The sequence below is a fragment of the Silurus aristotelis genome (genome assembly GCF_946808225.1).
Source record: "Silurus aristotelis genome assembly, chromosome: 18".
Lineage (NCBI taxonomy): Eukaryota > Metazoa > Chordata > Actinopteri > Siluriformes > Siluridae > Silurus > Silurus aristotelis.
In genome coordinates, this window is record NC_139591.1 from 23,275,424 (window position 1) to 23,299,022 (window position 23,599).

At 40.8% G+C, this 23,599-nt stretch overlaps 2 protein-coding genes across 6 annotated transcripts in view; both read left to right on the forward strand.

Annotated features, from left to right (window-relative positions):
* The window catches only part of rabgap1 (RAB GTPase activating protein 1), a 54,610-nt gene that overhangs the window by 12,157 nt on the left and 18,854 nt on the right, over window positions 1-23,599 (forward strand). For all 5 annotated transcript variants that reach the window (XM_083568684.1, XM_083568686.1, XM_083568685.1 and 2 more), the window contains one exon: window positions 2,475-2,625. In XM_083568684.1, the coding sequence (XP_083424810.1) occupies window positions 2,475-2,625 (151 nt within the window). The remainder of the gene's footprint in view (window positions 1-2,474; window positions 2,626-23,599) is intronic.
* Window positions 13,082-17,111, forward strand: LOC310741203 (putative G-protein coupled receptor 21). The gene has a single exon (XM_083568822.1). It carries the CDS (start codon window positions 13,957-13,959, stop codon window positions 14,986-14,988), a length of 1,032 nt encoding a protein of 343 aa, XP_083424948.1. The 5' UTR covers window positions 13,082-13,956; the 3' UTR covers window positions 14,989-17,111.

The window sequence follows — 23,599 nt, forward strand, 5'->3', positions numbered from 1 at the left end:
TTTCTTCTCCTTTCTCATTTTTTCCTCTTCTTCTCCTCCTTCTCTCCCTCCTGTTCTCCTACTCTTTATTTATTTATTTATTTAGCTCATTCAAGGTGGATGTTCTGTGTAGAGACGATAAAGAGACTGATAAATATGCGGTTATTGATTGATGATGATGATGATGATGATATTTTCCAACCAAAGTCCATTTTGATTTGAAGATATTCACACTCTGGACACAGTTGTGACATGTTCACTGAGGGTGTACTCACGTTTATTTAGACAATAATGTCTGTATGTTGTTATTTTCAGAGGACAGTAAATCAGTACTAATATACAGCTGCACACTGATACTCTAAATATATCCACGTTTCATTTCTACAGTATTCAGTACAGTCCCTTTAGAACATGCTGAAATAGTTGGTGAAATGTCAGGGGTGCACTCACTTTAGTGAGATACTGAATACACGTATTATGTATTTATTATATCATTTTTAAGCTGAAAATTAAATGAAGGTAGAAGGCAGGACAGATGGGGAAAAACAGGGTGCACAAACTTTTGCACTCTTTTGCTTGCTGAATGTGAATTAGTGTCACAAAAATATAAATAATGTTTGCTGATTCGATTTTGTGGTGTGTGTGTGTGTGTGTGTGTGTGTGGGGACCACTGCTGCATTGTCCTTGAGCAGCATTGCCAGACACACACACACACACACACACACACACAAAGAGGTGTAACACCGTGGGCATTCCTCAGTTCTTCACGAATCTCCAACATTTACACACTCAGAACCATGTACTTACGTCACAAACTTCTTTACCACTGACATCATTCTCCTTTTACACACACACACACACACACACACACACACACACACACACACACACACACACACACACACACACACAGGCTATTCTAATTTGAGAACTCGTTCACAGGAGGGAAATAAGGAGAGAGAATGGAAGGAGGGAGAGAGAATGGAGGGAGGGAGAGAGAATGGAGGGAGGGAGAGAGAATGGAGGGAGGGAGAGAGAATGGAGGGAGGGAGAGAGAATGGAAGGAGGGAGAGAGAATGGAAGGAGGGAGAGAGAATGGAAGGAGGGAGAGAGAATGGAGGGAGGGAGAGAGAATGGAGGGAGGGAGAGAGAATGGAAGGAGGGAGAGAGAAAGGAAGGAGGGAGAGAGAATGGAGGGAGGGAGAGAGAATGGAAGGAGGGAGAGAGAATGGAGGGAGGGAGAGAGAATGGAGGGAGGGAGAGAGAATGGAGGGAGGGAGAGAGAATGGAAGGAGGGAGAGAGAATGGAAGGAGGGAGAGAGAATGGAAGGAGGGATGGTCAGAGTCTGATAAGAGTCTTATTATGAAGATTATTTCCCGACACCATTATTCTTTTTGTTCCTAATCGTATCCTCCAGATTAATTCAATTAAAAACAGCGCTGAAAATTAATTAAAGTGTGTGTGTGTGTGTGTGTGTGTGTGTGTGTGTGTGTGTGTGTGTGTGTGTGTGTGTGTGTGTGTGTGTGTGTGTGTGTGTGTGCGTGAGTGTCTCCAATCTTTTTATCAAATAGTAGCTGTAATAAAAAATTTGACACCTCTTACACATACATAATTTTTTTGCAAATACTCATGCTTTTTCTCTTTACAATAAAAATGTAAAAAATTAAGGTACATGAAATTGGTTAGATTTCATTAATTAATTGTTATTATTATTATTATTATTTTTTTTTTACATATCTTATATTTTTACTCTTTAAAAAACTAACACCATTTTGATATAATTCATATTTTTTTATTTATTTTTTTATAATTAACAAGAAAAAGAAAGTAAAAATGTGCAATGGAATGAAAAAACAGACCTCATTTATTAAATTGAAGAAGTTAATTTATCTTCCGTAATCACTTTTAGAATAAAAGTATATATTTTAATTTTGCATTAAAAAATGTTTTTTGATTAAGTGCTGGTGCGCTGCTAAGTAATCTTTTAATCGGCACAGACAATAATAATCCAAATACGCCGCACTTTTTTAGTTTTTTTTGTTTCCCCTTTTGAATCAGAGGAGACCGAAAGCAATATGATTTAAATAACATTTAGGGAAGGAGTCTCCAGTGTCAGCGACTCATAAATTCAAAGCTTCACCCCTGTCATTTACGAGTCGCTGACACTGGAGACTCCTTCCCTAAATGATATTTAAATAAACAAATTTAAGAAAAAGTCATCATATCATGTTTTTTAATCCGTTTCCAGGGCGTTCGCTGGGAACCATAACATGTAAACGATGCCGTATTAGTGTGAACGTCAAATTATTGACTGACCAATCGGATTTGAGAATCAACCCGAACCGTGGCTTCATGTAGAAAACTGTTAATTAGATGTAGGAATAAGTTGATAGGCTGCTTAATGGTCACCTGACAGAAAGTTGTTACAGATTCTTATGGAGCTGCTTGACATTTTCTTGCTTGACTTGACCCTCCCTCCTTCTCTCTCTCTCAGGCACCTGAACCTGGCTGTACGCCCCAAAACGCTCCCGGCGCTTGTCCGCAGTGGCGTCCCTGAAGCCCTCAGGGGGGAGGTGTGGCAACTTCTGGCTGGTTGCCACAACAACGACCATCAGGTGGAGGAGTACCGCACTCTCATTACAAAGGTAAGTCTGTCTTTCCCCTTGGACTCGAAGAGAAGTAGGAGCTCAGCAGGTAAGATTGTGGACCAGAAGGTCATGAGTTTGAATCCCATCAACAAACTGCCATTGCTGGGCCCTTGAGCAAGGCCCTTACACCCTCAAGCACGCAGTGTATAAATGAAATTTATTATTTTGTAAAACAATGCAACAAAGGAAGCTCTTTTATCGTTTCACACACTTGCAGAAAAGACTTTTTTTTTTTTTTTTTTTTTTTTTAAGAGTTTCTGTTTGTCTTCTCACTTCTTAAAAAAGAAAAAACACAATACGCAATGTTCCTTTGGCAAAATTGGGGGCGAATTATTGCTAAATGTAAAATGTATACCAACAAAATCAACAATACTTTTCAAGCCTCACAAAATATTAATCTAAACTGGCAAATTTATACAATTGTTTATTTATAAGCTCATTCTTTAATACAATAAAACACATGATAAAAGTACAAGTGTTCGATATGAGAGTCTACCTCTACCAGGTGGTTAATAGTGGTCATGTGTGTGTGTATATGTGTGTGTAAAGTATTAGACCTGAGATCTCCAGGTCTGTTCTATGTTCTAGATCAGTGATCAGGAACCAGAATTTTCTAGATCTTCTCAGCTCTGTGTTATTTCCCAGGAGGTTTCTACTTTATCTGCGCATTTGTGTGTATTTCATATTTTATTATTATTAAAATTCATGTACCACTTTTATTTTTTTCTTCCATTTTTTTTTCCGTTCAGGTTTTTTTCACTTTTCTGATTAATTGTTTTTAAACATGGTTGATGTCAACAAGTTTCAAAACCCGAGTGAGATTGAAAACATTTCTGTGGTTCCTGCGTCCGCTTTTAGGAAGTGACTGGGTTTTATGGAAGGCTTAGTCATGTCACTAATGGAGGCATACAAAAGGGGTTTAAAAGCTGGGTTGTGTGTGTGTGTGTGTGTGTGTGTGTGTGTAGATTTGCTAGTGCAGGTGTTTTCTCCTTAACTGATCTGGTTCCCACGGTCCGTTTTTAGACGGATTTCCGGAAACATTTTCCACTTTGTGTAACTGGAGGAGTTTTCGAACGATATTCTCCCTGAAAATGTAAAACGTGTTTCCTGATGCAGAACAATTCGATTTGTGTGAAGGAGGAAAAACGATCTGATGCTTAGCGGAATATCAGCGTTAACGTGTATCTAAGGCTCTGTTCAGACGCAGGTGTTCACATCCGACTCGAGCCATCCAATCACTAATATATAACCTTTTAACACCGCTCTCTAGTGAACACGTGTGATCGGATTTCACACTTTGCTTCTGTAGAACGAAGGGCGTCTGGAAACATCGATTACATCGGCATTTGTTTTCAGGTCAATTGTTTTTAACCGGATCAACTCATGACTTGTCGCTCTGAACACCTTCTCACACGTCTGTATTGCACTGTCCACTTGCACTGTTGAGCAAAAGTATTGGGACACCGGACTTTTTCAGCATTAGCATGACATTTTCTCCCTCACTTGAACTAGAAGATTCAAACCTGTTCCAGCATGACAATTCTCCTGTCCACAAAGATCTGCTTTACATGGGTTGGAGTGGAAGATCTCCTGCTATAGAGCAGGAACATAACATGTCTCACCAGTTCATCGTTTACCTGCTAATCTGATTCTCTTGTTAGGATCTCGATTCCTGTGAACTTTGAGGGAGTTTATGCTCCATGTTCAATGTTCTACAGAAAGTGTATTATCGATAGAAATATTTTAGATTTTTGATGCAGATAAAAACTGCAGGGTTAGATCCGTGTGTGTGTGTGTGTGTGTGTGTGTGTGTGTGAAGGTTTTTTTTAACTTTTGTGCTGCTTAATAGATAAATCTATCATTTGCTGCAAGGGCACAGAGCCACATGGAGCTTTACTGCATAGCCGGTGGTGTTATACAGCACATCTGTGCAACGGTATATGGGAAGGCAGCTAATAACTAAACAATTTAAATATCATTAAACATCTCTAGTCATTAATATACACACATTATGTGACCAAATCTAACCACTTTTTATCTGACCGTGCTTTCATCTTCCACTCCAACCGATGGAAAGCAGATCTTCATGGAGCTGGCTTTGTGCACAGGGGCATTGTTATGCTGGAACAGGTTTGGGTCTCCTAGTTCATAGTTCAAGTAAAGGGAAAATTTAATTCTACCACATCCACAGACGTCATGTACAGTTGCGTGTCTCCCATAAAAGTTTGAGGAAGAAGCACAAATGGTTGCAAAATTCACGTCCCAATATTTTTGGCCAAGTTGCGTATCTTAAAAATAATACTTTGCATTCAAATATGTGTTTCAATTTAACTATTCATTTCTTTATCTCTTGATTTTTTTTAATAATTATTTATTTTAAATCTGGAAATCTGTTTATTTTTGTTTAGTTTCCTTTTTTGACGACTATTAAACAAATGTAAATTTTTTTCCAGCTTTCTGAACTCTCCATATCAGAAAGCGAGCTATAGATATTACTCTACACTGTGCTCGACACGTGAGACGTGTTTTTCATTCTTCTCCACAGAAGTCGAGGCAGTTTCAGTTCACTTCTTTATAAACAGCACCAGGAAAAGGCGTGTATTTATTTAACTAAACTCCTCTACATATGTAACATTAAGTCTATTCGAAGAGCTGATTAGATGTACATTGCAGTTGTGGTGTTTTGTCTCGTTTTCTCTTTTACCGTTTTTTTTTTTATACTTTTACCGTTTTTTTTTATACTCCGAGTCGAGTTTTTACTCGACTCGGACGTGTCACTCACAATTATGTAAAATCAACATTCTGCAGTAATCTGCCTCCCAGGTGGCTACAAGATGTTCTTCTACTTCTACTTCTTCTTCTTCATGCCAGAGCCCAAATAAAGGTCAGACAGACCTACCTGACACAGTTATGCAGTCAGTCAGACAGTCAGTGAGCCAGACAGACTTAAGTCAGACAGACAGACACAGACAGACAGGCAGACACAGACAGGCAGACACAGACTGACACATGCAGATAGTCAGACACAAGTCAGTGAGACAAACAGACACAGTTAGGGTGACAGACTTGACTGACAGGTAGACAGACAGACAGACAGACAGACAGACACAGTCAGACAGACAGTCTGGCAGTGAGACAGACGGAGGTCTATGCCTCTGTAGATGATGTCAAGCAAAGGTTTTAAACACCGTAGTGTTTGCGGTTCCACATTCTGTGTGTGTGTGTGTGTGTGTGTGTGTGTGTGTGTGTGTGAAAGTTTATACTCTCACATTATTCTAGTCTTTATATAATTCTGTTCGGTTTTGTTCTTTTCCATTCTGTTCTGCTTTAACCGATTTTATTTAATTCACAGTGTCTTGTAGACGCTCTTCTCGGTCCAATCTGCATTTTTTTTTTCCTCTCCCAAATTTCCAGATTTCTTTCCCCTCGTTTGAGAAACAGGCAGGATGAGCTGTGGGAGACGAGCATTATAAGCATTTACTTTAGCATCTGTGAGAGTATTGATCATAGAGAGAGAGAGAGAGAGAGAGAGAGAGCTGACTGAGGCACTTTGTACCACATGCTAACAACGCATTCATTTACTCCTGAATTACAGCCTCTACAACGGAGAAGGAAACAGCACCAAATCAGTTTTCTCTTCTTTCTCTGTGGTTTCATTTTATTTATTAGCTCAAGTCGAGTTTGTACTAAAAAAAAAATCTAAATATTGTTACAATTAAAACAGACCTTTGTTTCAGGTCAGACCAGTGTTACTGACTAAAGAGTAAATTTTTATATCTTCGAAAGAGTTTTTTTTTGTTTTGTTTTTTCTTATTTAAAAAATTATTAAAATTAGTATTTTTATTTAAAATTTTAAAATGAACTCTTTGGTGTTTTTGTTAACAGAAAGAACAAAACCTTTCAAAGGAAATGTGGTTTTCTAAAGCAGTTAATGCAGAATTTTTTTCATGATTTAAGTAAACTTTCAAAAATATTATACAATTTTAATACTTTAATATGTTTAAATTCTCTGTATTATTTTAGGACTATGGTTAAAAAAAAAAAAAAAAAAAAAGTCTTATTTTTAATGAAACTAATTCCCCTGTTGGTTAACGATACCTGTGAATGTCCTTCATAACTCAACCCTCCACATTTATCCGGACTTGAGAGCGACACTGAGAGTCACCTGACCTGTGTAACATTAATGACTGGGTTTTATTCTCTAAATATCTTTTATTATTATTTATATAATAATCTAGTCACGTATGATTTATGCTAATACATTATTCATTATTAAAAAAAAACAGCTGAAGTCGCGTTAGAAATCATTAACTTGGTCACATGATGTAGATTAATGATGTTAATTAGGATTAAAAAATTATTTATAAGCTACATTGTATGGCTTAAAGTATTGAGACACCTGACTTTTCCACCCATTTGTGGTTTTTTTTTTTATCAAAACTGTTGGCACCAAATTGGAGGCACACAAATGTCTAGGATGAGACTCAAACCTCATCACAGTGCCACTGCGCACACAACCAGCTCCACGAACATCTGCTTTCCATGGGTTAAAGTGGAAGATCTCCACTCCATGCTGAATGCACTCCAGGCCTCCTTACCCTTATACCCATATAGTTTGGGTTGCATTGAAAAAAAAATCATCCAGGTTAATACACACTGAATCTAACAAGGGATCTGTTCATGTTACTCGTCATTAAAGAATTTAGTTCTAACGCTTGTAGAATCTCTGAGTTTGTACAGACCCTGAGGCTTTGTGGATGAAGGGAGGTAGGGATCAGCGTGTTGTTGCTGGTTTTACGTTTGTCAGTTCTCATGTGGCACTTCAGTAACTCAAACCTCTGATGTTCTGTGATCTCTGTAGTGTGACTTCTGACATCAGTTTCCATGCGATAGCGTCCGATACGGCACTCTTCATACAGTGACACTGTACGCTGTAACTGAACCAGGTCTTCCAGAGGATCGCTTCTTTCAGCTCAGTTTAACAATAAAAACATCACAAAGCAACTTTATAAACAAAAAAAAGTCCAAAAATGGCAGAATATGAGTTGTAGGTTTTCACAAATATATAATTAAGGCTGTTTGTGTTGTAAACGTGGTGGAGGGATTCGATGTGAATAGATTAGTACCTGAAGTGTGAACGTCTCTACAAAAACGTGGATAAACTGGTACAGCTGATGGACAGGTTCAACCTAAAGATGCAGCGTTCACTTAAAGCACATTATGAGCTTATAAAAGAATGATTCTATTTAAATCAAACACTGGTATCTGTGTATCTCGACAGATGTCCTATGTTCTGATCCTTATATGACCTTTAACCCGTGTCCTCAGTGCAGTATTTCACTGCCGTTTCTCATTACAGAGCGATCATAGTCGAACCCCGTGGCGTTAATGAAGACGTGACGGGTCGGATTGTAAACCGGATCACAGTTCTAATGTATTGTGATTGTGAGGCAGTTTCAGGTCTGTCCCCTTTACCGACCGACCCCAAGCTTCACTGTACGCTAAAGCACCAGGACAATTACACAGTCCTCCATATCTAATCAGATGTCCCAGAAACTACATCAAATAATGATGTAACCTCATATTACTAAATTATTTATAATCATTATTATGAAATAATTAACTATGATGATTATATGCTCAGAACTTCAATAAGTGCTTGTCGGAAACTATATATAAACTGTTCCTCGTGCTTGTTTAGTCTGGTCCTTTTTCAGGAAAGTCAGGATTTTCTACTTGGTCCTACTTGGTCAGTTCAAGACTTTTATATACCCATGGGCTTCTGACATCCATCCTGGCCATTCTTAAGCTCTTCTGCCTGTTCATTTAGGACTTCTTCTATCGAGGCTAGCACTTCTGCTGACCACCTGGGGATTCTGTCCCAACTGGGACATTTCTGCATAGTCCATAGTTTTTAAATCCAGACTTGGTTTTGTTTTTCTCAAGTTTTTTCTGTCTATCAGAGGGCTTCTAATCTTCAGCCAATGGCTCCATGTATCCAGCTTATTGCTTCCATTTTCATCCCCAGGCTTCTTCCACCCACATTGGGCTTTCATCCTTCTATACTGGAGCCTTTTGTTTTTATATTCACTTTTATGCATTGTGGTGCGTCTTGTGGCTTCTTCTATCCTTAACATGTTCCACCTTCATCAGTTTAATTTTTGTTCTTCAATCCAACCTGGGACTTTTCCCTCATAGCCCAACACTTCTTTTGTTTCGTTCTTCCATCCACACTGGGGCTTTTGTTTTTGGGATTCTTTTGTGCATCCTGGGACGACTTTCATGCATCCAAAGGCTTCTCTTGTCTCGTCTGGAGCTTCTTTTGGTCAGATGTTGGTTTCTTCTGTCCAATCGCTGGTAGAGCTGCTGGCTTCTTCTGTCCAGCCTGGTGGTTTCACTGGCCAGAAGGCTTCGCGTTGCTGTTCTGTGATGATGCGACTGCTGGAGTGAAATGAGGCAGAAGTAAATGCACTTAATCTAAAAGTCATTTGGAAAATATGTATCGAGTGTATAATGGATCGTATTCTCCGAACATGCTGTAATGTCGTATTGATGTGTTGCATGTTCGCGCCATACGTACATAAATAATACATGTCGCTTTTAACATCACACAAGTGTAGTATGATTTATCGTCCGTCATGAGTGTGTGCATGCATGTGTGTGTGCTGCAGGAGCCTCGTAGGAATGGCGATTTGTTTCCCAGATACGAGACAAACAATGCCAGCGCTCTCATAACTCACCATTGTGTTTAATTCAATAGACCCATTGAATTAGCCGCATTTCTATTTTCAGGCGATTTTTATCCTCAGCAGGTTGAACCTCTCAAACTCACCGATGAAAATGTAGTCGACGTTTATTTCCACAGTAAACATTTAACTCAGACGTATAGAATTTCCACCATTTCTGGTGACAGCTTTCTCTTTAGCCTCGCGCCCTAATGGCAGACTTAATACCCAGTGTTGATTTTAATCAGAGCTCCGGGTATAAATACAGGAAGTGTCCTGACACCGAGGGCTTTAGTTGACAATACGTTTGATTTATACGCCCAGAGCGGATTCACCTTTTCCGCACTGTATTTGCTCCCATTGCCATGGAAACTACACGGGAAATAGGCTTTTACTCCTTAAACACCAAGTCGGATTTACGACTATCAGTTTAAATCTCGCATTAAAGTTCTTTCAAGGCATCGCACCCTTACTCTTGTTCGATAATAAGATTCTTCAAACATAAATTACTTTTTTATATCAAAAATGTACATTAAATCATCACAATATCGCAAGCAGGAGTATGTCATTATTGAGATGATAATATTACCCAGTCCTGCTGAACACTTTCTTTATATTGACAAAAAAAAAACACCTTAACCTCAAGGTTTAACCTTGAGAGAGGGCACACTGTCTGTCTCTCCAGACCCATGCATTGTCCAGATGTAGGAGATGGACTCCTCACACATTACCCCATGCAGTGAAGAGCAACAAACATCTCACACAAAGCCTGTCCTGTTGCTCTCTCGTGCCGAAACTGTGACTTCACACTTGCACTCCGGCAGGATCCTGCCAAACAGAACACAGAGTCTCATCTTTCACCTGTTCAGAGAAACAAACCTGCTGCTTGTTTACCAAGCAAAACTTTTCAGCTGAGCAGAGATCCGAGAAGGTTAAAAAGGTCTTGAAGCTTTATGAGGGATCTGCACGGAATAGCAAATTAATCACTATATCTCCAAAGGTGCCCATGATTTGTTTTGTAATGAATTTCCATGTTAATCAGTTTAATCTGTTTTTGTTTTGGTAAAGAGATTAGTGCATTACCCACAATGCCATTTGACTACCTGATCAAAAATATGAGGATGAAATGTGTCACGGAGCTTTAGTCCTATAACCTATCCAGCTGTTTTACTTCACCCATGAAAAGCTTCAGTTTACCGTCTAGTCGTCATAACAGTTCTAATAATACCGCTAGTCATCCCATAGATCACTAATTAGCCAAACTAAGTCTTTGCTGTAACGTGTTCTTGGAGTTACAGTCCATCATTTGCCTCAAAGTTTCTACTTTTGGCAACAAAAAATCCTTCTGATCAGCCTGGGGTTTCTATTATTCAACCTGGGGCTTTTATGTCTAATCAGGTTGTACCACCTTGGAAGCCTGGTGTTGGGATTTTTCTGTCCAGCCTGAGGCTTCCTTTGATTGTTCTTAGGTGTCTTATGTCCACCCTGGGACTTCCAGGCTGGAGCTACATCTTTCCATCCTGAGGATTCCTGAGGATTTTCTAGTTGCTGCAATTTGTTGATTAATTTGTACATTTGGATTAACAACTGCTATTGCATTAATTAAAAGACTAATTAGAATATCGTACACATAATTTAAGAATATAATTTGTGGGAGATCAATATTTGTTAGATACATTCCTCTAGTGGAAAATAAGTGACACAGCTGAATTTCTAGCTGGAATACGAGTCACAAACTAAATTTCTCCTGAGCTTTATGACTGTAAATGGACCAGCTGTGTTTGAGTTGATGGAGCAGTAACTGGGGCCGGGCCAGAGGGCAAACCTGAGCTCTGGAGGACATGATCTCAAATGTGCCACCTCACATTGTGCTTTTAATCTTTTTTTCTCTCTCACACATTCGTTTTCCGCTTTCCTTTTCTTTGGCTTGTTCTTCTAGCTCTCTCTTTCGTGCTGTCTTTCTTTCTTTGTCCTCTTTGTCATGGATGAACTGTATGTGGTCGGCTCTGCACCTTTCACTCAGCTCTATTTTTAGCCCCTCATGTACCAGGCTGAGGGAATGCATGAAGGCAGGGGAGCATGTCTGGAGATCCAACAGGGAAAAAAGTGTGTGTGTGTGTGTGTGTGTGTGTGTGTGTGTGTGTGTGTGTGTGTGTGTGTGTGTGTGTGGACAGAAGTATAAGAAATGTCTTTGAGTCGTAATAAAGGTGTAACCATTTGACCTAAATAGAAAAGGAAGCACTAACCTAAGAATCTAACATCAGACCCCTCACCATTATTCAATGTTATTTGAATCATTTCCCACACTAATAATTCACTGGTGTAAATTATTAAAACCCCAGAGGCAGCAAAAGTGCTGCAGAAGCAGCAGCTACACGGCTTCCTTTCTCCAGCAGATTTGCATAGCAACGATCATATTTGGTAAATTTATTAGTCAGAGTAGCATCTTGGTCACTGTGGAGCAGGAAGATGAAGACTAGGCGGAAATCCAGCTGCAAAACAGTAAAGACCTCCTGCACTCTACTCACATTCGTCTATTTAAAGTCCTTCTGTGCTAATGTATAAATAATTCAGCTGCGTTTGATGCCCTAATAACCAGTCAGAGGTTAATCATATCTGAGGAAATGTCCAAGATTAATAGAGATGGTCAGAACTAAATGAATAGATGAAAGTGCTTAAGATTTGAAATAAAAGTACCAAAAGGGTGAACATCTTGAGAAACATCTTGAGGATCCTTTTTACAGGTTGGGGTTGTTTGAGTCTTGTCTGGTTTTGATAAAAGCCCTCAGTTTCTTAATCTGAAAAAAGGAAACCTATTAGTAAAGGTTTTGGTAAAAAAAAAAAAAAAAAAAAAAAAAAAAACAGCACACAGTCACAGGGAGCACTCACCTTTGTAAGTCAGTGTGCCAAAAGACATTGTCCTGTGTACATCGGGAGCTGTGCAGCTGGTGCTATTCTTACCACGTGCTTTACCCCGTCAGTGATTTTATCATGGACAGCAAGTTAGAACAAAGAGAAAACGTGAAATACTAATTAAGACCTCACACGTGAGCTTCTCTCCCGGAAACAACAAGATCTCGCTTTCGCACCCACCCTACTCTGTAAACTGTGCTCTTTTTTTTTTATTTTATTTAATTTTTTAAACAGTTTGACTTTTTAAATGGTGGATCAACAGTGCTTCAGGGTGGAAGATAGATCCAGAATAACAGAAAACCATGAATGTTTTTTAAAGCTTAAACCACATCTCTGTACTTGTCTCAAGTGATAATACTGAGCTTTTATATATTTTTTTTTAGTCTGCCAGCTTTTATAACTGCGGCGTTGTGGTCCCTCTAGGCATCAGGCATCATGATGCTTTGCTAATGGTTCAGTACACCAGAGAGAAAATCTGTACGTTGATGTCACATGCTGGTTGTCAGTTGCTGCTGTTAAACAATTCATATCGAAGCTGCTATTGGACAAATTAGGGTGAGTGCGTAATGATGCGGCCTCATGCTAAGAAATGTTAAACACTGTATTTCTGCATTTTGCTAGCAATGTATCTGGCAAATAAAGGGGGAATCTTCTCTTTACAAACGCAAACATTAAAGTTGAAGTCCGGCCCAGAGAAGGGGATGCCTCAGTTCTTGTTTCTGCATCTGCTCACTGGCTGAATTTGAAAGGAGGAGGAGTTCCATTGCTGCTGCAGCATGCACTAGAAGGGAGGGAGAGAGGGAGCACAAATACATCAGTGCTGTAGAGAGAAGGAGGGAGGGAGTGAAACAGAGAGAGAGAGAAAGAGAGAGAGAGAAAATAAGAGGAAGGAAGGGAGGGAGAGAGGGAGGAGGAAGGAAAGCGAGGCTAACTGTGCTCTCTGCACCGCAACACACACTCTCCCTCATTACCATTCCAGACACTGCCTTCTCCAAGGAGAACCCTTCGCTCTGTTTGAGATGCCAATCACCGCCGGCTGTCCTTTCATCCTCGATCACAAGCACTGAAAGCTCGGGAAAGTGGGAGCCCCTGCAGAGGCTAAGAGGATTTCCCTGCTCTTGTCCGTCCGACCAAAGTTACTCTGCAACAAAAACAAAAAAAGGAAAATACACACATGGATAATGCTGTTTAGGATTGCAAGATTTTGATTGGACCATTTCCGTTGTCTTACCTGCAGATTAATCAGTGCTAAGAGGAAAGATGGGGATCCTTCAATCAGAGTGGTAAGGACTTTACTTCCTCTTTCCTTTTTATCATCCACTTTGACGCCGACATCGATCTCTCCTGCTCCGTCACAGCTGCGCCTCAGAGGAAGTGAAGGATAAAGGTGGGAGATGTTCATGTTGGTACGTCCTGTCTGGTTACGTATCGGATCGTACAGTTACTAACTGTTCGATTTGTCATACCTCGGATATAGACTTTCTATACAACCTGCGTACCAAAGGATTTCCGTAGGCTGCGCAAATGAGCGGATCGTGTTCCTGCTGAGATGGCAGACATCAGGCATGGGCACGTCTATCCTGTCTGCCGGGGCCAGCAGCAGTCTGGGCAAGATCTGCTGAGTTAGGCCCCCACCCCCCCAGAGGAAAGCTTCCTCCATCCTTGTGTGCCCACACACTCGTTTAACAAGATGAACACAACTGAGCTGAACCAGAGCGCTGTGACATTCTGCCTCCTGGACATTGGTTACTCTCAGATCCTTAACACGTGCCTGCTTGAAGTCATCGTCATCCTCTTTCTCACGGTGCTCATCATCTCCGGGAACTTAGTCGTTATCTTTGTGTTTCATTGCGCGCCTTTACTGAGCCACCACACCACCAGCTCTTTCATCCAGACAATGGCATACGCTGATCTGCTGGTGGGAGTAAGCTGCCTCATCCCATCCCTGTCTTTGCTGCACCATCTGAAAGGGCTGGACGAGGAGCTTACCTGCAAGGTGTTTGGTTACATGGTTTGTGTGCTGAAGAGCGTCTCCATGGCCTCACTGGCGTGCGTTAGCGTGGACCGCTATGTGGCCATCACACGGCCTCTGTCCTATGCGGCCTTGGTGACGCCGTGCCGTCTTCGTGCCTGCATCGCTCTCATTTGGATCTACTCCTGCCTCATTTTCCTGCCGTCCTTCTTCGGCTGGGGCAAGCCGGGGTATCACGGTGACGTCATCGAGTGGTGCTCGTCGTCCTGGACCACTCAGCCAATCTTCACTGCCTTCATCGTTGCAGCGCTGTACGCACCAGCAGCCCTCACGGTGTGCTTCACATACGCCCACATTTTCCGGATATGCCGCCAGCATACCCGACAGATCAGCGAGCGCCGGGCGCGATTTGGCCCGCAGGAAACGGAGCCAGGAGAACCGCCAGGCCCTGACAAACGCTATGCCACTGTGCTCTTCCGAATCACCAGTGTGTTCTACCTGCTGTGGTTACCGTACATCATCTACTTTCTGGTAGAGAGCGCTGGAATATACCACCATCCTGCAGCCTCCTTTTTGACCACATGGCTTGCAATCAGCAACAGCTTCTGTAACTGCCTCATCTACAGCTTGTCGAACAGCGCCTTCCGTAAAGGTCTCAAGCGCCTCTGTTTGATCTGCATAAAACGCACAGATACCAAGAAACCCCCCGGAGGACCTCCAGCTCCTCCTCGCCCGGCGTGCCACGTGTAGCAGTGCTCAGTGCGGTCCGGACAGTGTCGGTTATCGTGTGTATCGCCAGCTTGTTAGTGGAAACACGCTTGTGTTGGCATTTGGGTGGCATTCCCAGGGCTCGTCCCAGAGTCTGGTTGAGGTAACAGTCACCTTAAACCCCATTGATGAAGGGGATAATGAGGGCTGCTGTTTTGTGCAGCGTTGAAAAGCAAGTCTTTTATGCAAAACGTGACGAACCAGTAAACAAAGTAAAGTGTAATAATTGAGTATACAGATCAACGGGTGGAAAAGTACCTTAGTTTTTTTAAACGAGTCATATGACTTATCAAAGGAACATATTAACACTGATAGACCGTACCCAGAGAGAGCTGACGTTCCCTTTGGGGTTTTTTTGGGACGTAAAATGTTATCAGAGAAACCTGTGACTAACCATGTGCCACATCTCCTCATTTCTCCTGTTAGCTGCTTCGCGTTAGCGACACACGTTATTGCAGATTGTATAACTTTGCCTCCGGTCACAGGACGAATGTATGAGCGGATCATCGAACAGACGAACCATTCTGCCCGACTCCAGATTGCACAAAGATGCACTTTCTCACTGGAGGACACGGGACCTCACCGCATCGTTCTTTCTCTCTTCAATTTTGTGTTGTTAGGAATATTTTTTATCACCACCAATCGGTGAAAGCGGTTTCGGATGAAGACCAGCCTCCCTTTTCTGTCTTTTTTAAAAAGAATAAAGACTCGCATCCTCGGAGGCTTTTGACGTGACATTTCTTCATATGATGCAGTATAAGTGTAGCACAGCTGTCTTGGCATGTTTGGTTTACTTTCCAAAAAACAAAAAAAAACATTTGATGTGCTGTACGCCTTACGGCTAATAATTATCTAAACAACATTGCATCGATTACGGATTACACTTAGCAGCTAGCTACATTACATCCTAGCTGTACACCTCGGGAACAACAGAACCCGAGATTTGACGCAAAAAAACACACATGGTCAAAGGACACGTTAATAAAGCAAACAAAAAACTAATTAGGGGCTGATTTGTGCAAAAACAAACACAAAGGCTACATGACTGTTTTTTCGCAAGTCTTCAGGATTTCCTCTGTATTATTATTAGTATTAATATTATTATTATTATTGGGACCTTTCTTCCTGTATATTTCATAATTTATATATATATTTACCTGAAGGTGCCAAGAAAATGGAGGACACTGGAATCCACCTCCTCGTCGTTGTCGTCGTCGTGTCGTCGTATCCCTGCTGTGAGCGTGAAGTCAATTTGTTGTCACACTGGTCAGAACTTCAGCGGTACTGTTTTACTGTACATAGCTTTTGTCCTCTACTCGACCGAACTCAAATATTTAACAGATTTCTTTTTATTATTATTCCTTAAAAAAAAAAAAATATTGAATGAAGATGCCATGTTTGAGAACATGTATGCAACTGTGTCTCCTGTAGCGTGGGCTGCGTGCGCTTCGAAAGAATCTATTAATCGTATCGTTATCGTTAGAAAAACTCGTGTGTCTTGACGTGAGCGTGTTTTATAATACAGTAGAACTGTGACTCCATCATATACCGTGTGATTATAACAACAGCATTGTATTTGTATTTGACAGTGTTTTACATATAAACTTGTATATAAATGTGGTTTTAGACTGTTTCGTAACTGCCACGTTCAGGCAGGGCGCTGTGCAATATGTCTGTTCTGGAGGTTCTCAAGTAAAATGGCAGAACCCTGTATCGCCTACAATGGGGGGCGGGTGTTAAAAAAAAAAATTTAAAAGGGCTTTTATTTGTTCCACGTGTTTCAGCTGCGTGTTGAAATTTCCGATTGCGATCGGGTGGCCCCCCCAGCCGTGTGCTTGGATTCCTTTAGACTGTAGCTGCAGTGTTTTCCAGCGAGGGATCGAAGCGAAGCGAAGTGAGTTGAGCATAAAAAAGTCTTAACTCCAGAGCCATCTTTATTATTAAATGCACATGATTTTGGTTTTAGTTACACCGAGCAACAAAACACAACAACAACAACAAAAAAAAATAATCACTCATTCAGATTTTTTTATCCTTTTGATTGTTTCCAGAGTCAAAACCACACTTGGAATACACTTTTCTTTTTCTTTTTCTTTTTTTTCTTTTTTTTATAAAAACAAGGACCGATTTGAGAAGTTACTTCAGATTGACTTAAATTTTTTATTTTTTTGGCAAAAACTATTATTACAGCGCAGTCAGCCATATGGCACAAAAACAACAGTACCATACTTGAAGTGTTTTTTGTTTTTTGTTTTATTTTAACAATATGCATTATTAATGGAAATATAACTAAATTCAGTGGTACCTTTTATTTATTGTCTACAAAAAATTGAAAAGTATAATTGTTCATTGTGTAAAATGCTGAACATTCAGGAATAAATTATAACTCTGCATATATAAATATAAACAGGTGGTCCACGAGTTACGATGGAGATGTGCTCTGATGACTCCATCATAACTTGAAAATAATGTACATTGACACATGGTCTCACCTACCCAGGGGTCTTAATGGTGAATTGTGCTCAGTATGGGGTTGTGTACTGTAATCTGTGTATAATGTATGTAGCAGCAGGCTTGTGGACGAGTGGATAGCGGACACGCTCTGGACACGCTCTGGACACGCTCTGTTTGTGTGCGAAATTTTGGGCTTCGAAACACCAAATACATAGAAAGAAATACGTGCTCTAACAGACCGATGTTTTCTCGTGTCGATGTCGTCACCATGAGATAAAAAAAAATGTGGACGAGATTCATTCGATTTAAAGTGTAAACACGGATGAGACCCTTTTAAATGGTAAAATATTTCGATAAAGATACAGACCGAGATCTTCTCCAGCTTTAAACCGCATTCAAATAATTTCTCTAGAAATGATAGTAAAGAAAGAACATAATAGATGCAAGCGAATGTATTTAAAAGTTCATGTTGAGGTGAGTTTATTAGCTGTTTTTTTTTTTTATTTTGTTTATTTTCCACCTTTACTCTATTGACAAAAAGTTTGTGGACACCTGACCATAAGATCGGTATGTGTTTCTCTTCGAACATCCCGTTCCACTTTTATTCCCCTTGTTCTTCTGTGAAACCTCCACTCTTCTAAAGATGTTCCACAGGATTTTGTGGAGATTTAGAGCTACGAGGGTGTTGGTAAAGTGAGCTACTGGTGTAGGTGATGCGAGTCCAAAGTGTCCACAATCATTTGGTCCTGTAGTGTTTGTTTATATGCTGGTGTTTGTACTGGATTTCCACTTTATATTTAGTTGGAAAAATTGCAATGTTGGTGGTTTAATAGTTTTTCCTGGATGGTGATTGGACGGCAGATTGTTGTTTTTTTTTTTTTTCTTCATCCGACATACCAAAAACTTTTTACGATATCCGTTTTATTATTTATTTTAAAAATCGATCTAACCATCAGTTCACCTCGGTTTCTTTTCTGTTTTTTTCGGAGCGTCGAGACTTTGAGGAAATTCGAGGCCAAAGGTTTCTGTGTTGATGTCATTTTTTTATTTACGTTCTGATGCCAGCGTTCTCGAGTTCCCTTTTTGTTTTTTGTTCTTTCTCCGATGCCAAAGGTTTTTTTTTTGTTGTTGTTGTTCCTGTGGGAAAAACCGCTCTGTTCTTGCAATCAAAGTCAAGGGCTAGTCCTCTCCAGGGAGGTTCTCGCTCTGTCCCATGCTGCCCTGCCGTATTAGGACGTGAGACCATTGCTAAGGCTCGGGCTGGAACTGTGTGTGTGTGCGTGTGTGTGTGTGCGTGTGTGTGCGTGTGTGTGCGTGTGTGTGCGTGTGTGTGCGTGTGTGTGCGTGTGTGTGCGTGTGTGTGCGTGTGTGTTCACTGCAATAAAAACACAAACTTTACAGTCAGATCTGATTTGTTGTGCATATCCAGTTTGCTTATGTAAATTTTTTCAGAATTAAATTTGACAGAGAATCTGATTGGTCCTTTTAAATGGTCCTATTATTATTATTATTATTATTATTATTATTATTATTATTATTATCTTTTTTTTTTTTTTTATCCCCTCCAAAAAATAAAGTGTGTTCCAATTGTAGGTTGTTGTTTTTTTTTGCTCCACAATGAAAGTGAACATTAGAAGCTGTAAAGTGTGGAGTGTGTGTGAGCTGCTCTACTGTACCTGTTTTATAACCATGTCATGTATGATTGTGTCAATAACTGCCTGTGCTCTTCATACTCTGGTTATTTCTGCACTGAGGAAATAAATGTGATCCTGACAGTTGTTGTTGTTGTTGTTGGGGTGTGTGTGTGTGTGTGTGTGTGTGTGTGTGTCTGTGTTGTGTGTGCTAGGCGTGACACCGTGTCGTTATTTAACTCGTCTTGTGATCTGCAGTGTCATCGAGTGCGTAATGGCGGTAAAGTGCTGAGTGTAAAAAGGCGCTCGAACTCGCCGGCGTACCGGAATATTCTCACCCCATTAACTGTGTGACGTCTCCTCCAGCTCTCCTCCAAACACTGATAGATTACAGAGAACAGGAAGAAGCATCTCTCTCTCTCTCTCTCTCTCTCTCTCTCTCTCCCCTCGTTCACTCACTTTAATCACAGGATCTCTCTCTCGTTCTCTCTCGCTTTTTCTCATATCTTTATTACTTCTCTCTCCTTTCATCTCCACCTCTACTCTCTCCCATTCCTTTCTTTGCTCTCTCAAAACCTTCTACTTTTCTGTCTCTCTCTCTCTCTCTCTCTCTCTCTCTCTCTCTCTCTCTCTCTCTCTCTCTAACTCTCCCTGTATTGTATCCACTCCCCCACATGCTTCTCTTCTGGTGCTTTCATTTTTCTCCACTTTGTTCTATCTTTCTCTTTCTGTTACACACACACACACACACACACACACACACACACACACGCTCCCCCAGAGTCTTTCATTAGACCAGTTCCAGGTTTTATAATCAGCTCAGCCGAAGAAAAACAGAAGGCCATTTTTGCCCATTGTTGTCGTTCAGGAAGAACAATTTAGACGAGAAAAGTGCAGCTTTTCCCACGGACACCTCCCTCCCTCTCTCCATCCTCCCTCCCTCCCTCTGTCCTCTTCTGTCCCGCGCTGTTTTTCCTCCCTCCGTTCTCCTCTGTCCATCTTTCTCTGTCCTCCCCCGTCTCACTTTGTCCTCCTCTGTCCGTGCTCCGTCCGTCCTCCCTCCATCCTCCCTCCATCCTCCTCACCCACATTAACACCCCAAACACACCATATCAGTTTTACTCAAACTGTTCATTAAACTTTACTACATTTTCAACACAAGTGAAGAAAAAACTTTTAATACTTTATAACAGGGGGAAAATTCCAGGAGGAAACTTTCTCTCTATTTCTGTATCCATCCATCTATCATCTATTCATTCATTCATTCACCCATCCATTTATAGAGCCATTCATCTATCTATCTATCATCTATCTATCTATCCATTCATTCATTCATTCATTCATTCACAAATCTATTTATTCACTAATCTATTCACTCATTTATTCATCCATCCGTTTATGTATTTATCCATCAATAAATTGGTTTGCTTATTTGTTGTTCTTGTATCGGTTTGTTTATTTACTTACTCATTAAAAACGTTATCGGTTTGTTATTGTTTAATTTTCATCGTGTGTGTGTGTGTGTGTGTGTGTGTGTGTGTGTGTGCGTGCGCGCGTGTGCGCCTTCACGTTCATGAGGCCAAATTTTTAGAAATTCACAGGAAAAACGTTTCTTCCCGCGTTGTTTCCGTATTATATTTACTGCCCGGTTTTTGAATCGCCGTGGCGACGTCGAGGAAAAGCATCGAGTTGACTGAGACTGGACAGATGTTTGTTTCGAGTTCAACAGGTCACATGACACATTTCAGATGCAGTTTTTCAGATGCTGGAAAACAATGGCAAAAAATGTAGAGAAAAGGATTGAGGGGGAAATAAAAGTTTTTTTTTTTTTAATTAATAAAAACTGTAATCGTTGGGAAAACAGCCTTCAGGGTGGTTACAGTAAAGCCACATTGTTGATTCGTTTCCTACACACACACACACACACACACACACACACACACACACACACACACACAGTGGAGTTTATTACTAAATTCTCCCATTTAACATTGTATAATGAAAAGTAACACACCATTAGTTTTGTTTGGATTTGCGTGAACTCAGTGTGACTGTGTCTAGTTTGCTTTGCATCTATGGCATGTTGGGATGGCATAGGGTGGTAAGTTGGGGGTGGAGGTGGAGGGGTGTTGCTGGTTCTTGGTTCCTGGGAACCCTTGAGTGAAGCTATTAATAGAGGAAGAAGTATCCTGCTGTTTGGCTCCCTCCATTAATTCTTTGTTTGTTCATTTCTTCCTGGCATTCTGTTCGGTCTTGCTTTTGCTTTCTTTACTTCCACCTTGGAGGTCGAATTAGACGTTTTTTTGGGAGGGTACGCGAGATTCTCATCTCAGCAGCTCCATTAACGCTGAGGCTGGTTCTCTGAAAATAGCCTGTCGACTCGTTTGTAAAGGCCAGGCTGGGTTTTTTTTTGTTTTGTTTTTTGCTGATGAGGTTGTAACAGCGACGTGGCAGTGTTTTTATTTTTAAAGAGAATTCTTTTATTTATCAGATTATCAAACGCAACTGAGGTCAGTTCTGGATGAGTAGAGCTGCATGATGATGACTTAAACGATAAAAGGAGCAAAGTGTTTTCATCATTATTAAAAAAAAAACCCACAGGAAATACAGACTGTTTTATGGATTTTGAGATCAGACACGTCTGTTCCTTTTGTTTTTATGTAACAAACTCTGTGATGTAACAGTTTACTTTCATCAAACACATCTATAATTGTCCAGATGTTCCAATTTATTCAGTATGATGAACAGCTTCACACACTCTCAGCACCTGGACACTTGTAAAACTCACCAAGGATGTTCTTCACCAGTTGGAGGTTTCTTGTTCATCCCACAGCAGTTCAGTAGGATTTAGGTGCGTTGACTGGGCAGGTGGTTTCATGATCACTCCAGACGTCTGTTTACTCTCTAAATAACACTTACAGAACTCAGACGTACGATGGAAAGGACATTGTGATGCTGGAGGTTTGGGGTTTGAGGTTTGTCTCCTAGTTCACATGACTTTTGGGAAGATCACGCAGCAATGTTTCACACAATGTCAGATTGATGTGTTTTAGTCAGGCGTCTGGTGTTTTCAGGTTGCTGAAGCCGTGTCGTCTTTATGACTATCGTAAGTGTTGGAGAGAGAGAGAGTTCTGAACCTACTCGCTCTCCCGTCTCGGGCATTAATATGTGTTTCGGAGGCGTGGAGACACAGGCGTGGTGTAAAGTGGTGTTGAGCGGAGTCAGCCGAGCGCTTCGGGCTGCAGATGCATTATTTAGGATCTCTTCTCTTCCACGTAAACACATCATCAATAATGAAGAGCGTGGATAATTAATCTTCGAAAAAGGGGGCGACGTTCGGTAAGACCAAAATTTGCCGAGAGCATTCTAAACACGCTGAGCCGGTCTGAGTGAGGGGAACGGGTTCGTCTGTGACGTGACGTGACTATGGGTGCAGATGTACGCTGGAGGTTTAATAAAACACTTGTCACAAATTATGGGAAAAGAGGGATAAACTGCAGATATGGCAACGTGACGAATTTGGAAATATGTCTAAAATAAATAGGAATGACATGGCTGTGTGTGTGTGTGTGTGTGTGTGTGAGAGAGAGAGAGAGAGAGAGAGAGAGAGAGAGAGAGAGTGTGCTTTTAAGACACAGGACTCGTGTTTGAAGGAGATGAATAAAACATTGACAGCATACTGAAAAGACCAAGACGGAGATTCCCCATTTCCAATGCTGCTGACTCATGAGTGTGTGTGTGTGTGTGTGTGTGTGTGTGTGTGTGTTTATATTTATGAGGTGTTCCTTGCTGTAGGGGATTTAAAGCCTGTGATGGAGTCTGTATCTGCCTGCGTATGTGTTAAGTTTTGCTACGGTTTTATTGTATCGATCAAAAACACATGAGGCAGTGATTAAAATGAATAAAATAAATATAAACAATTCACATATTTGTTTGATTATTTGACATTAAATCTCAGTCAGTGTTCATTACAGTGCTGCTGATGCAGAAGATCAGGGTGGTTGAGAGAACCTGAGATCTGCTACTAACATATTTACAACAGTGAAACACGTAGGAGGTCCTGTAGGATACTTACTTTTCCTAATTAGTCGTTTATTAACGGAATCGATAAACGTACATCTGGAACATCTGTATGAGTTTGAAGCAGCACACTGCAGCTTGGTAGGAAACCACCACGTCCACCACAATCTCAGTTGTTCCTCAGAAAAGGGACAGGGTAAGAACTGTTGAGCCGCCTACAGTGCAGTCAGGGGTTAAAGATGGAGGATGTTCACGTCTTCTGTCCATGTATTTAAAGTCTCCTGAATGTGAATCCAAGTGCACTTGCTTGTAAGGCAGCAAGTGGAGGTTTGGGGTTGATTAGAGACGGAGCCGATGGTGTGAGAGTCACCTTCCTGAGGTGCTCCTAAATCACTCTGACAGTTAGAGAGGAGGGTGGAGAGAGAACTGTACCTCCGCAACTGTGTGTGTGTGTGTGTGTGAAAGATGTCAGAATGGATTTTTTCCTT